The sequence below is a fragment of the Vombatus ursinus genome, unplaced genomic scaffold, assembly GCF_900497805.2.
Source record: "Vombatus ursinus unplaced genomic scaffold, bare-nosed wombat genome assembly UNPS02014180.1, whole genome shotgun sequence".
Lineage (NCBI taxonomy): Eukaryota > Metazoa > Chordata > Mammalia > Diprotodontia > Vombatidae > Vombatus > Vombatus ursinus.
The window spans coordinates 1,499,569-1,517,152 of NW_020953958.1; the positions used below are offsets into that span (position 1 = coordinate 1,499,569).

The 17,584-nt window shown below is 38.0% G+C and overlaps 1 protein-coding gene across 4 annotated transcripts in view; it reads right to left on the reverse strand.

The window, feature by feature from the left end:
• Positions 1-17,584, reverse strand: part of ZFAT (zinc finger and AT-hook domain containing) — a 271,413-nt gene that overhangs the window by 133,308 nt on the left and 120,521 nt on the right. For all 4 annotated transcript variants that reach the window (XM_027860422.1, XM_027860423.1, XM_027860424.1 and 1 more), the window contains 3 exons: positions 12,192-13,654; positions 11,005-11,237; positions 1,462-1,549 (listed from right to left, as the gene is read on the reverse strand). In XM_027860422.1, coding sequence (XP_027716223.1) covers positions 1,462-1,549; positions 11,005-11,237; positions 12,192-13,654 — 1,784 coding nt within the window. The remainder of the gene's footprint in view (positions 1-1,461; positions 1,550-11,004; positions 11,238-12,191; positions 13,655-17,584) is intronic.

The window sequence follows — 17,584 nt, forward strand, 5'->3', positions numbered from 1 at the left end:
TCAAATCGTATTAACTAGTGTGACTTTGAGTTTTGCTTCCCTGTGTCTCAGTTTTCTCATCTGCAAAACAGATAAAGTAATACTCTGTACTACCTAGCTTACTGGAAGTACTATGGAAATGTGAGCTTTATTACAATATAGTTAGAGGGCTAGGATACAATTAATACCTAGTAGAATGTGTTAAGTACCTAAGAGAGGTAAAAAGTGCTGTGTGATGATTTCTGCCTCCAGGCTTCCTTCAAGTCTCAGTGAAAAATCTCTCTTCCTGCAGGAAGTTTTTCCTTATTCCCTTTAGGGTGTTCAGGGAAGACTAGCAGCTCTGGTATGAAGGCTTTTTAAGCCTTTTTCAGGGCTGCTCGTTCACCTTTGGTGTCCACTCATCAACCAACTCTCACCTGTGACTCCAAGAAATTATAGCATGCACAGCAGCCATACTGTGGTAAACCATCTTGACAGATGTGTTAAATCAGGATGGGGGTAAATGATAGGCCTCAAACCCATCAGTGAGTTAGGTGGATGTCTACCCCAAGCATGTGAAGATGTCCCCTGGCAGACTGGGCAAATGAGAACAATTTATTTCAACAGCCACGAAGGTGGCTGAAACAGATGCTATGGAGCACTTAAAGCTTGGTCAGACACAGAAGACACAAAGGTCAGCCACTGCATCCCAGGCTATCATCAGTAGTCTTGACTTTTGTCCTGCAACTAGACTTAGATGACTGAGAAAGAGAGTGAGGCTGATGACTTTGTGCAACTCTGCCTCACTTAAATCCAATGCACATACAAGTCACGGCATCACTTCGTGATGTCATTGGTCCTCTTTGAAAACTAAGGATGAACAACAGTATGTCATGGATACCTGTGGCTGCCTGGTAAAGCCTCCGGGAACCTTCTCAAATTAATTTTTAAATGCATAAAATAAAATATATATGATTACAAAGGAAACCAACTATACTAAAAAAAATAGTTAACAGAATATTAATAAAAAAGAATAATAACAAATTCACCAACCCCAAATTAAAAAGTCCTAAAAACCAAGTTTATATGAGGGCTGCTTTAAAAACTTAAAGGTATAATATATGTCTATATCTATATACATGTGTATGTATATGTATACATGTGTATATACATTTTACACACATATAAAAAGAGTTTTGTAAACTATAAAGTGCTATAAGTAGATAGAGATCTATAGGTGTATATATGTATGTATGTGTATATATATATACACACACATATATCATTTTGTGTGTGTGTGTGTGTGTGTGTCAAAGGAGAGAAAAAAATCTATTAAGAAAATTGGCTTTCCTTCATTTCATTTCATTTGGAATAGTCAGTGAGCAATGCTATGTTTTATAAAACATATCAATTTTGCTCAAATATGATTCCTTCAATCAGCATTCTGTAAGGTGAAAATTATCCCTCCTTCCCTTATATTTCTTCTGAACAGCTTTTACTCACCAGGATGGTTTGTCTTGATGTGTGATTTTATCAACCTATCTTCTGAAAATGACTTTTGGCACACTGGGCAAGAATAACTCCTTTTGTCCTTAAATGGAAGGAAAACATAATCAGTTAGCAACGCTATAAGATGTAAACCTGGTCTCTGAAAAGCACATCCCTCAACAAATCTGCAATTGAGAAGTTCAGATGTAAATCTCTGTTTAAGTTATCACTAGAATGATTGTTTTAGAGACATCTCTTGAATATCTTGCAGCCTTTGCGAATTATCCTGGACTCGTTCTCTTCCTTTCTACTGAGTTCCCCCTTCATGACCATACTACTGTTCATGAATATTTTTAACACAGAGAGAACTTATGAAGGAGACAGGGTTAAATAGGTGCCAGGTGATTTTGCTACTTTACAATAGTTAGTTGGAAGAAGGAAGCTTTAACAAATAACAAGATAATTTAGTGCTGTATTGGTGGATTTCATTCATAAATGGTCATTCTTGATGCCCTCTCCTCACCTACTCAGACTCCTTTAGGAAAGACAATTAAAATTAAAAACTAGCAGCAATAGAAAACAACAACAGAGTAACATGAAACCATAGACTCAGAGTTGGAAGAAGGATCTCAAGGTCATTTAGTCCCACCACTAACCAAAGCATGAATTCTACCTATTTATCACCAAGAAGCAGTGACCTAACTTTTAGATCTACCTACAATGATAAAGACCTCACTACCCTCCTGAATTGGTCCATTCAACTTTTGGACACCCTTAACTGATAGGAAGTTTTCTCTTACAGTCAGCTGAAATCTGCCTCCTTATATATGACGACTAAGATATCTGATGGAAAGAAAATATATGTATCAATGTGTATTGATTTGTATCATATTTTAAAGTATCTGTTGTTCAGTAATGTCCAATTCTTCATGACCCCACTTGGGGTTTTCTTGACAAAGATACTGGAATGGTTTGCCATTTCTTCTCCAACTCAGATGAGGAAACTGAGGTATACAGGATTAAGTGAGTTGCCCAGGGTCACACAGCTAGTAAGTGTCTGATGCTGGATTTGAACTCAAGCCTTTCTGACTCCAGGCCAGTCACCCTATCCATGGTGCTACCTAACTGCCCATTTAAAATTGTCACTGATCTCTTAATAGCCCAATCCAATTGTCTTTTCTCAGTGTCATCTTCATATGATGTTTGCCCCTTCATTAATTCTCAATTCTTATTCTTTTTAACCTCTCTGCAGCATCTAACACTGTTGACCATTCTCTTTTTTTAAACTACTCCCCTTTCTAGATTCTCCTGACCCTGCTGTCTCCTGTTCCTTTGCTTCTTGTTTGATGCCTCAATCTCCCTTGCTACAGCAACTCTATCATCCATTTTCCATCTCCTAACTATTGATATACCCCAAGTATCTAACCTGAGCTCTCTTTCATACTATTTCTACACTCTCTGGGAGATGTCATCAACTCCCATGAGTTTCAATTATCACTTCTATTCAGATGGCTCCATACCTTTACATCTAGCCCTAATCTCTTTTCTGAGACCTAGTCCTGAATCAACAACAGCTTCATGTCATAACAAGTTGCGTGGCTTGTAGATATTTCAACCTCAACATGTCTGATATAGAATTCACTATTTTCCCTTCTCTTTCTCCAGCTCTACCCCTCTGCCTAAGCTTCCTGTTTCTGTCAAAGGCACCATCACACTTCCATTCACCCTAGTTCACAACCCCTTCTTGACTCTTCGCTCTCCTTCACTGCACATATCCAATCAGTTGCTAAGTTTTATAAGTCCTACCTGACATCTCCTTTCCCCTAGAGTCTGAGAGTCAACAAGCATTTATGTTCTTACTATGTGCCAGGACTAAACACTGGGAATATGAAGAAAGGCAAAGAACAGTTCCTGCCCTCAAGGAGCTTACATTCTAAGGGGGGGGAAACAAACATGTAGATATCTAGATATACATAGAGTTGAAGGAAGTTAGTCTCACAGGGGAAGGCATTAGAGGCTGGGGCACTGGGAAAGGCCTCCTAAAGGTAAGATTTGAATTGATCCTTGAAAGAAATCTGGGGAACTAATAAGCAAAGGCGAAGGAACAAAGCACTCCCAGCACAGGACAAGCCAGAGAACAGATGGGAATGTTCAAGGAACTGCAAGTAGGCCACTACAGCTGGATTTTAGAATATGTGAAAGGAAGTCTAAGTAGACTGGAAAGGAAGGAAGGAGTCAACTTATGAAGAGCTCTAAATGATTATTCTGAATGCAATAGGAAATCATAGGAGTTCACTAATCAGGTAGGAGACATTGTCAGACCCACACTTAAGAAAAATCACCTTGGTGACTGACTGAAGGATATATTGGAGTGGGGACAAATGAGACAAGAAGAATAGTTAGAAGGTTATTGCAATAGTCCAACCTAGAGATGAGGAGAAGTTACACTAGCATGGCAGCTATGTGAGTGGAGAAAAAGGGGACATGTACAAAAGATGCTGTGAAGGCATAAGCAACACGATTTCACAATGGATTGGTTCTCTCCACTCCTTTAGCTACTACCATGATTCAGAGGCCACTATCTCATCTAACCTAGATTTTTTCAGGAGCTTCCTCTTTGATCTCCCTTCCACAAAACTTAATCCATTCTAATGCATCTTCCAATCAACTGACAAAACCATCTTCCTAAAAGCACAGGCATAATCACACCATCAAGAAATTTCATGGCTCCCTGTTAGATGGAGGGAGAAATAGACACTCCTCTTCTTTTGGTAATTAAAGTTCTTCATCACTGGACTCCAAAGGTATCTTTCCAAACTTCTGATCCACTCTGTACTCTGCTTCACAGCCTTTGGTTCAAACTGGTGTTCTTTCTATTTTTCATTCATGACATTTCATCTCCTACCCTCCATATCTTTGCACAACCCTGGAATTCATTCTCTCCTCACCCTTGTTTCTTAGAATCCTTGATTTATTTCAAAGCTCAGTTCAAACTCTCCCTCATACTGAAAGCTCTTTCAGATCCCCGCCAGGGGCTGGTGCTTCCCTCTGGAAATCATCATATATTTATTTTCTACATATTTTACAGATACTTTTAAGTGTACAAGTTGTTTCCCCTGGTGGAATTTAAGTTATTTGAGGGCAAAGATGTTTTCATTTTGTCTTTGTAATCTCAATACCTAACAGTGCCTGGTATATAGCAAGTGCTTAATAGATGCTTTCTGATTGTTTCAGAATACTCCAACTTATAAATGACACCTGAAACCAAGGAGAAAAAACAATGAATCTTCATATTAGCAAACACCAAAAGAGGCACTGATTCCAAGAAACTATTATCCCTTATATAGCCAAAAGTCCTTCAGAAAATGAAAGCCTTTTTTTCCCTCCTCTCAGTAATTTGCTAATGAGATATTTCTGAATACTCTTATGATCTTTCAGTCCCCTCCATTTGAAAGCTTCTCTCTCAGAGGTAGCACCACACCTCCCTTCAGTGTCTGCCTGTCAATCATATAAGCCTATGTAGTCTGGCCAGCTTAGGTTGAATCTTTTCAAGTTGTTTGTCCAAGTCAACCCCGAAGACTTTTTCTTAGGTCACATCATTAGTTCAGTGCTTTTAAGCAATCTCCTGTCACCATCCTTCTGCGTTCTTGTTACTGAGCCAGTCCTTCAGAGTAACCCCATCACTTTTAGCACCAGCTCGTCAGAATTGCTGTTCTAAACTCTATTTTAGAATTCCCCCGGGGCACTCAATTGGCATTGTGGAGGAGGAGGCCCATCCCATTGCTGTGGAGCTCACCATGCCCTTGTCATTCATATTGACAGAGGTATTCCGAAGGGCTTTGATCAAGTTTACAACAGTATCTCCCTCACAGCCTTAGCGATTTGATTTTTTCTCTCTGATACTCTGAAAGCAATTTATCCCATAGCTTATCACGGTCCCTTATTTTCGTGATGTCTTTGAAGATTCTCAGAAGGGCACAGACAGTAGGCAAAGGGCCCTGGGAGACAAAGCCACTTTGGTGGAGTCTCTGAATTCATTTCCTCGTTTCAAAATCTTGGTCTAGATAGGAAATGAAAACCTAAATTGCCATACACCTTAACAGGGATTATTAAGAGTTTCTCAGGAAGGCAGAAAGTGTGAGACTCACCCTGTTATGATTGTTAAAATGGCCACCCTTTACAGTACATGTATGTCAGAAAGACTTATAAGTAATCTGAAACTTTTGAGGAAACTGAAGCATCAGCATGAGCAGCAGTGTGGTGTGGGAACAAGACCGAGAGTAAAGAATCAAGAAGTCAAGGAAATGAGAGAGGCCGCTACCTTGTTGTGTGCCCTCAGGCTAAATGCCAATTCTTCTGCAGCAGAGTCATATATGTCTGCTAACCTCCAAACTAACATGACATTCAAACCCACAGGCCTCTCATGCTCATAGACAGTGAATGCAAAGCACTCCAGCACCTTTATCAAGAAAACTTCAAATCGGATCATTAAGAGTCGGACACTACTGAAACAACTAAACAACAACAGTGATATGGTCGCAAATACTCTGGTTCTCTTCCTTACCACGTCAGAAAATATTATCAGAGTTTTCCAGTATTTAAAGTTCATTTCTAACAACAACATTATTTTTTTCTTTATTTACCCAAAATGAATTTTGATTATTATTATTGGCTCAAGCTAGCCAGAAATTAGGGCCTTTTCTACAGGGTTCTCCCTCTAAATGCAATCAATTGTGTCTTGCTATTTCATCCTCTAGGCCAAACACAAAGTTTTCCCTAAAGAGCCAATATGAGTTTATTTTTTTTTCTTGCAAAGTTTGACTGGATGGCCAAGATCAGACCGCCTCCTTAACTTCCTAGCAATTTTATTTTTGGTTTTGGGGTTTTTTTCATTTTTTTTAAACCCTGAGCGAGTTAATTTCTCTTGAATCTGGTATGTTCTTCTGTAAAATGGGAATAATAAGTACTTGTACTAATTAAATCATAAGACTACTGTGGAAAGAAGTTTTTAAACCTTAAAGCACTATATGAACACTATATATAGATCCTGGAGAAAAAGACAGATCTTGATAGGTCTATACTATTGACCACTACCAGACCCATGGGCAAACACTTTGTGAAAATAATATTGGGATTTCCATATGCAACAAACACCGTCTAGAGTAGACAATGGGTTCTAATTTATCAAGGAAAAAAGAATCGCTTAGTCATGTCAATAATCATATTGCTCCACATCGTGCGTAAAGTCTTGCTTCACCAGAACATACAAGTTGTTCTGGGTTCCCAAAGGCCACGCCAGTAGAGACATGTTCTGAGAGATTTTACCAAGTGGCAAAGGCTTTGGACAGGCCCATTATGTCTTTCATTCAAGGACCAGTCAAGCTTCAGTATAGAAAGTTTTATCCAGAATAACTCATGAAGACTGTGTACTAAATTGTAAAGGGAAAAAATAAATAAATAAATTGTAAAGGGGATCACCCCAGGAGAATAAAAGCTCCTTGAAGGCAGTAACTATTTTCATTTTGTCTTAGCACACTGACTTACACAATGGAGATGCTTAATAAATACTTATTGGACTGGACTGATAAAACCACAAATCTTTGAAGTATTAAACTAGTAATTGGTTTGAACACAGACTATCCCTAAATATGTACAAGGTGAACCCCACCTCAAAATGAGATCTCTCTGAGAAAATATAAGTGTGTGTATACACACATATCTATAAACATATAAACATACACTGAGATTATATATATTATATTCACATATATATAAGATTTTTCATTGTATACCTTTCAGGTATATATGTGTATGTGTATATACATATATATGTACCAATACATAAATATACACACATACATGTTTACTATGAAAGATTAAATTAAAGATACTCATTTTAATCATCATCACTGTCTTCACCTCCTTCCCATTAATTTTCATCCTCTTATCAAGGAAGATTCAATGGTAGATCACAGAAAAAAAATTTTTCAAGTCAGACTTGGGGGAAAAGCATAGACTACATTAAAATCAATACAATATATAATCTCTTCTTCCTCTTCTACATGTAGGTTACTCTACATTGCTCTCTATACTTTTTTTGTAATAATAACTCTTCATTCATACACAGTGCTTTAAAAATTCCAAATCACTGTCTCCATAACAGTTCCCTCTAAGACACAGAATGGAAATAAATTTTCTAGACGAGGAAACTGGTAGGCAGGTAGGTTCAGCAACTTTCCCATGGTCATAAATCTAGGAAGCTGTAAATACAGGATTGGAACCAAGTTCTTGAGTGCTAACATTTTGTATACATGTTTAAAACACGAATAAGAATCATACAGGATGAAATGCCCAGACATATTATGAAGCTGAATAGTAGAAGGCATACCCACATAGAAGAGGTCATAGATATACTCAAGTGCCACTGTAATCATTAACTTCTATATCCCCAAATAGATTGCTAGGTCCTTGAAAACAAGAATAATATTTTCTATTTTTTTTAATCTGCTCCATAGAATAAGAGATAAAAGAGGGACAGGTTTGATATTAAAAGATACAGAGGGAGGCTTCTACTGTGTTGAGTGGATCCTCTATAGAAAATTTAATAAAATATATAGAAAGAATCACAGTGAATGAGAATTCAAGGGAATTGCAATCTTGTATTAGGTGAAGAAATACTCAAAACAATCAAATCACAGATCCACCAAAGTACAAAAGTCTCCTCCAAAGAATCTCATTCTGCCTGAAACTTGAGTCATTCTATGAATGCTGTTGGCTAATGGCTGCCTGCCTTTCTTAATTCCCTACTCAAGAGAATTTTGTTGAAAGCAAAGAAATAGAAGTAGACCAAAAGCACCAGATCAATAAGGAATTAGGATGAAATTAGTGGAGTTCTGCACATAAACCTGGTGAGAAATTGCAGTATATATCATTTGTGTGTGTGTGTGTGTGTATACACACATATATTTTTGAGTATATATCCATATACATGTGTATATACACACATACATACATTCACATGTATATATGTGTATGTATAAAATTGTTGCATTTTGTCTCCTCATTTGGGATGTTTTGAAAACCATGCCAGTGGAGTGTAAGCTCTGGGGGTTCTACCAAGCTGAAAGGGCTTCAAGTCAAAGTCCAGTGATGAAATGCACCTGACTCTAGTGCGTAATTAATACAGTGTCTGTCTAGAACATGGAAGCGCTTAATAAATGCTTGCTGATTGCTTGACTATATGCCTGTCATCTGAGGGTCACCCCTTGCTAAGCCCCAACTTTTTTATTAGTTTTTTAACCAACTTTACTTCCATTTTAATTCAAATTTAATTTAATCTTATTTTAAGTATAACCACTCTCAACTTTCAAAGATCAGCTACTAATTTATAGAGGATCTGCAATATGCATTAGTCAGGAGAATATACAGAATAAGGAAATTACAGATGCTTAGAGTGTTAAAGTATGACAAGACTCTTTTGATCTTCTTGGGCTTCCTATGAGGTAGGTAGTATAGGTACCCCATTTGACAACTGACACTCAGGGTCAAAGGACCTTAGTGATTTGTTCAGAGTCACGGTCCGTGTTGGTGGTAAAGTGGGGACAGGAGCTCAGGATCCTAATTCCAAGTTCATGATGCTCCCCTTAATAAGATTTTTTTATAAAGTCAAATGACTAGTGCCTCAGTTTACCCACTTATAAAACATGAATGAAAACAAGCTGACTGGGCATGAGGACATCTCCCTGTCCCTCCCCACAGGCCAGTATCACTATTTAGATGGGACAGTCAACACTGCTATAGTTAGCACAAATGCAGAGCAGAATTCTGAACCCAACTCCTATCACTCACAACATAACAGAAGTGAAATGACAAATCATGATTCATAAGGCACATTATGCTGGTAACTCCATATAGTTAGGGAGGATTTATTTTGTGTCACATCTGAGTATAACTAAAAATCCAATCAAAAAAGAACTATACCTCAGGCCAAATTCTTATGGCATGTAACTGTGAGAATTCTCAAATGTGTCTCAGGTGTCATCTCTTGAGGAAGATTAACATTTGCACATATAAACATTATTCTTTTGTACTATACAATATACTATGAAATAATTAAATTTTATAAAAATAATCTATGAAATAATAAAACTTTATTGGTACATTTATTAAAACAACCTGAATTAACATATCACTTTTTAAAAGGAACCTAAGGTCCCTACACATATTATCTCATTAATTATAACATTTCTGAGAGAGGATATGTTGTAAAGAATGATAAGATCATAGATTTAGGGGCAGAAGGGACGTTAAATACCATCTACTCCAAGTCCTTCATTTTAAAAATGAGGAAACTGGGATCAAAAGAGGCTAGGGGTTGTGCTCAACGACAGGATATTCCCACTTTAGGTTGAATATTCCCACTTTGGAGATGAAAAATGGTAGGCCTACAGAATAGGACATTTGAAGTTACTATCTCAAGAGAATCTCATCAGTGGGGGATATGCATTGCCTAAAATCAATCCTATGACAATGTTCATTAATGTACCTAAAGCCATATGTTCCTTTCTCCTCTTGCAAAAAAAAAAAATTACAATTTGATTTCCAGTTGTAGCATGATTCAGAAGCATTAAAATAATAAAACCACACCAAATATCATTCATAAAACTCTAGTAAGACAAACTGAAATTTAAAAACTGTGTATATTATTACTTAATTTGTACAATTCGTAAAAGCATTTGAATGTGGGGGTGGGGCATACAGATAATTATAATACATAATACTATGTGTGCTTTATACATATGCTGTATAAGGTTTAGAAAGCTAAGCTGATGGCCCAAACTAAGGAAAACAAGAACCTTGGAATCATCAATGTAGGGCTGGAAGAATCCTTGAGCATGACTTAGTCTGACCTCTTCTTTTTATGGAAGAGGAAACTAAAGCCCAAAGAAGGCAAGTAGGACATTGATTTACCATAAAGATGGTAAAGAACTGTCTCAAAAGTATTCATTCATTCATGCATCTATACGCCCAACATCTATTTATTACATCAGGTGAGCAAAGACACATCTCACCTCCCTGAGAATAAATGCAAGTTAGTGACAGCAGTGAAAATTAAAGAAAGAAAATTTCTTTAAAAGTATGCATTTGAGAGATCTTGGTATATGTCCATACAGGTGTGCCTTGCTTTGTACAACAGCTCCATTCACTGTAAATGTCCCACATCTTGAAAGAAATTTTTGAATTATTTTAATAAATTAAAGCAAAAAAGGAGACACTTAGAAGTGAAGTGCTTCTCTAAAGAGCACATAGGTAATAAGTAACAGAGTAGGCACTCAAACCCAGACTTTCCTACTTCCCACGGAGTGATCTTTCCCATTAGAACACGCTGCTTTTCAAAATCACCAGATCTTCACCCTCCCTTTATTTAAGTTTTGGTCTTGATAATATATATTGGTTTTTCCCAAAGCAAGGCACATCTATGTACATATATGGGTAAGAAAACTGTAAACAAGCTTAGAGCACAAACACAGTGTAGTCACTTAGGATCATGTCACTTACCAGCTCAGTGTGAACTTTAAGATGCGCCTGTAGTTTATACTTATCTGGAGTTGAGTAGTCACAGCCTTCAGTGGGACACTTCAGCAAGATGTTGCTGTGTTTCTGAATCACATGACGTTTAAGGCAGTTTTTGGTGATAGAAGAATAGTTACACTGGGAGCAATAATACAGATGTTCTCGAGTGTGGGTGCGGACATGCATATCAAAATGTACCTGATACCAAAAAAGTTTGCCTAGGGAAAAAAAAATTAGAATTTTAGTTCAGGATTCTTGCTCCCTCAAGTTCCAGTAAAAATTGCACCTTTTCAATTACATTGTTATTGATGAAGGGCAGCCCCCAATGGTAAAAAGGATTTGAACTGCAAGCAAGCTTTTCTTCTTACCTTGCAATAGAAAGTGACAAAGAAATTCTGAGTTCTAATGCTACTACCTGTAAAAGCTCATGTTTACACAGCACTTTATGATATCATGTTTATAAAGCATTCCTTCATAACAGTATTGTGAGGTCAGTACTGCAATTATCATTATCAATTTTGGCAGATAAAGAAACTGAGGCTCAGTGAGGTTAAATGATTAGTCCAAGGTCTCAAAGTTAACAACAATAATAAGAGGTCAGATTGACAAAGCTGAGCTTTATATAATACACTCTGTGCTCCATCCACACTGGACAGTCTTCTGCTCCCTGAATACATAACCAGCACTTTCATTTCTCAGTAACTTCACTCAAGCTAGCCTGAAATGTCTCCTTTGCCTCTTTTTCCTCTTTTCACCTGCCAAATTGCTTCTAATCCATTAAATCCATTCAAACCTGGAGTTATGGAAAAAGTCTTTACATAAATACTTGCTCAAATAAATATAATTCCTTAGGATTATATACTATAACCCCTGTAAATCTTTAAAAAAAAAAAAACTTCTCTCTCTCTCTCTTGCTCTCTCTCTCTCTCTCTCTCTTACTTGCTTTGTGTATGTGTGTGTGTGTGTGTGTGTGTTAAAGGGATCAATTTATGGCTTTTAATACTAAAAACTACCACTAGGGTAAAGATTAATTGTCCATTAAAAAGTGTTCCTTGATGACACAATAGAAATACAGAATCACACAGCAAGCACTTGAAGAGAGAGCCAAATGAGAAGGGACCATTACAGAAGACAGCTCCAAGTTGCTATACATTAAATGTGCCTTTCCTTACCACAATATTCACACTCCAGATCCCCATAGACCTTTCGGATCCTCTCACACATGCTGGTATTCATCTGTCTCTTTTGTAAGTTGTCCAAGACCTGCATGAATGCAGCGGTTCTAGTCTGATGCTCTGAAGATGGAGCAGTACAAGAATCAGGCTGCAGACTGACACGTGCATCACCACTGGCGGCTGCTGACGGAAGCAGCTCTGTGGCTTGGGCTGCGTTTGGGGAAGGGGACTTTCTTGCTTCCAGTTCAGTAAGGGAAAGGGCAACTGTATTTTCTCCTTCAGCCACAGGGCTCTCATTACTGGTATTCTCCCGATTTGGCTCAGAATTTTGTCCCCTTGGCAACAGTAGTGTCATTTCTTCACCCTGAATAGTATTCACTGAGTCTCCAGGCTGGCCTTGCAGGTCATTTTTAGAAGGCGCCTGAGTCTCAGCAGGAGCAGAGGTATTGTTTTTCAGTAGGAAATCCTCTGAAACCACATGGGAATGGAGCTCAGAGGTTGCTACATCGGTTGCCAGTTCACAAGACGGCACAGTCACATGGGCTCCCTGAGGGACCTCCAAGTCCAAGGAAGAAGGGGTAGGGACCTCTACATGGCTCATGTGGCTGCTTTCATTTTCCTGGTTTGCTTCCCCAGGGCTGGTGGTTTCCTTTCGTGGGTCCACGGCCTGGAACACAAATTCACCTCCCACCAGAGGCAGCTGATCTCCAACAGCTTCTTGCTGGATGTCACCGCCCGGTTCCAGAAGACAGAAACTCTGATTGATGGAGTCATTGAAAACCGCAGCCTCCTGTAAGCCGGCATGTACCTCTCTGATATGGGAGCGGAGTCGTATGGAGCTAACAAACTTCTTCAGGCAGACGGAGCAGACATACACAAAGGGATGCTTCCTGACGTGGAGCTCGAGGGCCTGGTACTTGGTGGCCCCGTGGCCGCAGAGCTCACAGGCGAAGGGCCACTCGTCGCCGTGAACCAGCATGTGTCGGTCCCGGTCCAGTTCGTTCTTGAACTTGCGCTCACAGATGTGACAGTCATAGAGGAGCTGCCGCTTGCCTTCGCGGGTCATCAGGCGGAGCTCGTCAAAGGCATCTTTCACTTTCTTGTCCTGCAGGTCATGCGTGTCCCTGATGTGCTTGATGAGGTTTTTAACGTCTGAGTACTTCTTCTTACAGAAGCGGCAGTGCTGCTTGATCTTCTTGTGGACGCGCTCAATGTGTACTTTGAGGTGGCCCTTGCTCAGGCAGGTGAACACACAATAATCACAACTGAACTTCTCCCCCGTGTGTTTCCGCAGGTGGACATTGAGGTTGGCTTTGATGGCGCTGGCATAGCTACAGTGGGAACACTTATAAGGCTTTTCATTGGTGTGGATTCTCAAATGGGCCTGGAGGGAGTGCTTAAATTTGAACACTTTGTTGCAGTATTCACAAGTGAAAATTTTGAGCTGAGTGGGACCTAACCTAGAAAAAAAAATCAGGATTTAGTTATGGTTAGAGGGTTGAACTTAACGAAACAGCATGTGCAAAGTCTGATAATGTCAAATTCCCTTTTCATGAACCAAATATTAGACACATGAAAGAGAATTTAATGAGAAAAGAAATGAATGTACAGTAAATGCCATGCATTGCAATCACTAGCTGTCAGCCTGTTACTTATTACCATTACATAATGTATCTCAAAAATGAATTTCATATATTCCATCACATTTTTATTTTGCTCGATTAATGCTATCTACTTTTGAAGAGTGAATGAAATCTGCTAATGTTTCCCTGATTTCTCCAGCTAGAAATGATAGCTGGGTCATATGATGTAACAGTATTCCATATTTCTCTTGTGTATTTTTCATGTGCTAATATGTTACTATATGTAACTGTGCCCTCAACTAGTTAGAAAACTCCTTGAGGGCAAGGCTCATGTACTACTCATTTCTCTATTTCCTCCATACACACCTAGCATGGTGCATTATATATAGTAATAGTAACTTGGTGCTGTAAAGCACTTTAAGATTTACAAAGCTTTTTTGTGAAGCAAACATTATCCCCATTTCACAGATAAAGAAACTGAGGCTGAAAGAGGTTAAATGTTTGAAGAGGTCACAAAACGTCAGTGTCCAAATTTGAAGCCAAGTATCTTGGCTGTAAGGATAGCACTTCTCTCTGACATCATGCTGTCAATATGTGTTTCAATCAACTAACCAACCAAATAAGCATTTATTAAGCATCTAGTATGTATCTACTATACATACAAGTATAAGGTGTTATGTACACAAATTCAAGAAATGAAACAACCCCTACTCTCATGAACCTTATATTCTCTTGGAAAAGATAATATGTACATTTATAAATATATACACAATAAAGATAAATAAAATACAAAATTAATACAAGGGAATTAAGTCAAAGTAATTAGATCTTTAGCAGCTGGGGGTAAAAGGAGATCTCAGAATAGGCTTCATGTAGAAAGCTCTATCTGTCTTTTGAAAGAGAAGAGGGATTCTATTAGGAAGAGGAGAGGAGGGAATACATCGCAGACATGGAGACAGTCTGTGCAAAAGCATAGATTCAGAGGATGAAGTGCTGTGTGTGAAGAACAAAAATATAACCAGTTTGGTTAGACTGTAAAGTGTGGGAAGGGAGGTAATGTATAATGAAGCTGAAAGGATAGATTAGGGAAAACCAAGTGATAAAGAGCTTTCAAGGCAAGAGGAGTTTATATTTTACTCTAGAGGCAAGAGGGCACCATAGGAATTGACTGAGTAAGAGAATGACATGATGAAATCAGCTTTTAAAGAAAATCTCTTGGATTGAACAGAGACTTGAGGCAGGGAAATCAATGAGAGGACCATTGAAAAATTCTAGGTGAGATATGATAAAAGCCTGAGCTAAAGTGGTAGCTGTGTGAGCAGAAAGGAAGTAGGGGAAGTGTAAACAATAAGATCTGGCAATTAATTAGATATGTAGGGTAAGAGAAAATGAAGAGTCATCGATAATGCCAAAATTACAAAACTAGGAGACTCAAAGAATTGTGACTTCTTCAACAAAAACAGCAAAGTCTGGAAGAAGGGTAGGTTTGGAGGAAAAAATAATGAGTTTTATTTTGGACTTACTGAATCCCTAGAACATCCAGTTTGAAATGTCTACTAAGCAACTGGTAATGCAAGACAGAAGGTCAAAGCAGAGAGCCAGGAGTTAGATTTGGGGATTTAACTGATACTTAAATCCATGGGAGCTTATGAGGTCACTGAGATTGCGAATGTAGAGATGACCCCCAACAGAGCTTTGAGAAATAACCTCAAGGAGGGACATGATATGGACGATGAGCCAGCAAAGAAGCCTGAGAATGAGTAGTCATTCAGGAAGGAGGGCAGATATCCAATGAAGAAGAGGGTTATGAAAACCCACAGAAGAGAGTTTTGATGAGGAGGAGGTGGTCAAGAGCATCAAATATAGCAAATAGTTCAAGAAGGCTGAAGACCAAGAAAAGACCATCAGATTCAGATTCAGCAATGAAGACACCACTGGTAACTGAAGCAACAGTTTCAACTGAGTAATGAAGTCAAAAGCAACATAGCAAAGGTTGGAGGACTGAGTGAGAGAAGAGGCAGCAACATTTTCCAAAAGGCTGGCTGAACCAGGGAGGGTCTAGTGAAGCTTTCTAAAGGACAGCCAAGACTTGGACATGTTTCTGTTTAATATGTTTTTGTTAAATGGGATAAATTAATATATCTCATTTTCAACATGCAGCTCCCGTTTAAGAGCTCAGGAAATCCAGTTGTCTCTTATCTTTCTTTAGAGATGATAATAACTGTGGTAATTGTAATATCTAAATGAGTTCACATTGAAAGGAGTGCTGTGCAACAAACAACCTCTTCCATATCACACCCATGTGCACATGTACATGTGCGTGAGCACACACACACACACACACACACACAGTCCTTGAGTTTATGAATACAATTTCTCCATGGGAACTACTGTCCAGTTCCAGAACTGAAGTTAGTTCTAACATCAGCTACTTAGATTTGTCCAAAAGTAGCAGTGATGAACACATCCTTCCATTATACTCAGGTGGCAGTATGAAGAAATGAAAACACCTAAGTAGTAGTGGCACACTTGCTCTCTTTTCATTCATTCCTACTGGTATTTTTAGTTTCTCTAGGAACTTAAATATGATGAAGTGGATACTAATAAGCATTGCTATTAATTTAATTGCCAGTGTTTACAATAAGCTATATCTACCTTAATTTTGAAATATATATTTTTGAAACTATCATACAACCATGTTTGACCAAAACAGGTTGTCTTATATTTAAATTTAAAATATTTAAATGTATCATGCTCAATAAATACCAGAGGGTATCATTCAGAGATGTAATTAAAATATCCAAATTTGAGTAAAAGTTATCAGTATGCCTAGATGTTAAACCCAAGGCTAATTTACAAAAACTAATTTGGATCTCCCTCAAATGAACAAAGATAACCAGGAGGCAATATGTTTTTTTAGTACACGCAACAAGAACGCCAAAGGAAGAAAACCTGGATTTGCTATTTAATAAATAAACAAATTATAACATTTCCTCCCCAATGCGGAATCCAAATGGTCTTAGGAGAATCTTCATTATAATTTTCTCTATAATTACATGAATGCTTAGTAAAGCCCTCAGTGCAAAGGCATGCATGTTTCCTAGCCAAAAGCAATGAATATGATGGTTATGCTAAACTATCTAAACTTGCTTTTTGTACCATCACAAGATGAGTTATAGTTCTGTATAAGAAAGAAGCTCTGAAGCACAACATATAAATTATAAACTCCCTCACCTACTGAGTTCAGAGTATTGTGAAGTTACTAAATTATTGCCTGAGAAGCACTCTCTCATTTTCAACTGAACAATATTGAATAATAGTTGGTCCAATCTCATTACAGATTTGCCAAAGTGATAAGCATTTATTATTAGTCCATATGAAACAAGATGCTCCTACTTAATGGCACATGGTACTAATATACTAATTAATGGAACATCCCACAAGATACAGGAAAGCACCAGTGTGGCTGTTGTTTTCATTTGTCTTTTCTTTCATCTGGTCAAAAATGTTTTCATAACTTAGGCAAGCAGATTTTCAAAGTCTAAGTTAGTAGGTAAATGTCACAGCTAAAGAATGAATACCAATTAACGTCTACTGCAAGGAAGAATAACTAGAATCTTCACTAATTAGGGCCTTGCTTATATTTATTTTATTAAAGTTTATCATGTTTGTTTTAAATAACATGCTTCAAATTCATTAGTGATTAGTGCTCATAAGTAAATGATAATGCCTTAAAATTTTAAGCATATGTTTGTATTTAACAACATGGACTAAGGTTCAGCTAACACATTCAGTTGCTGACAGCTA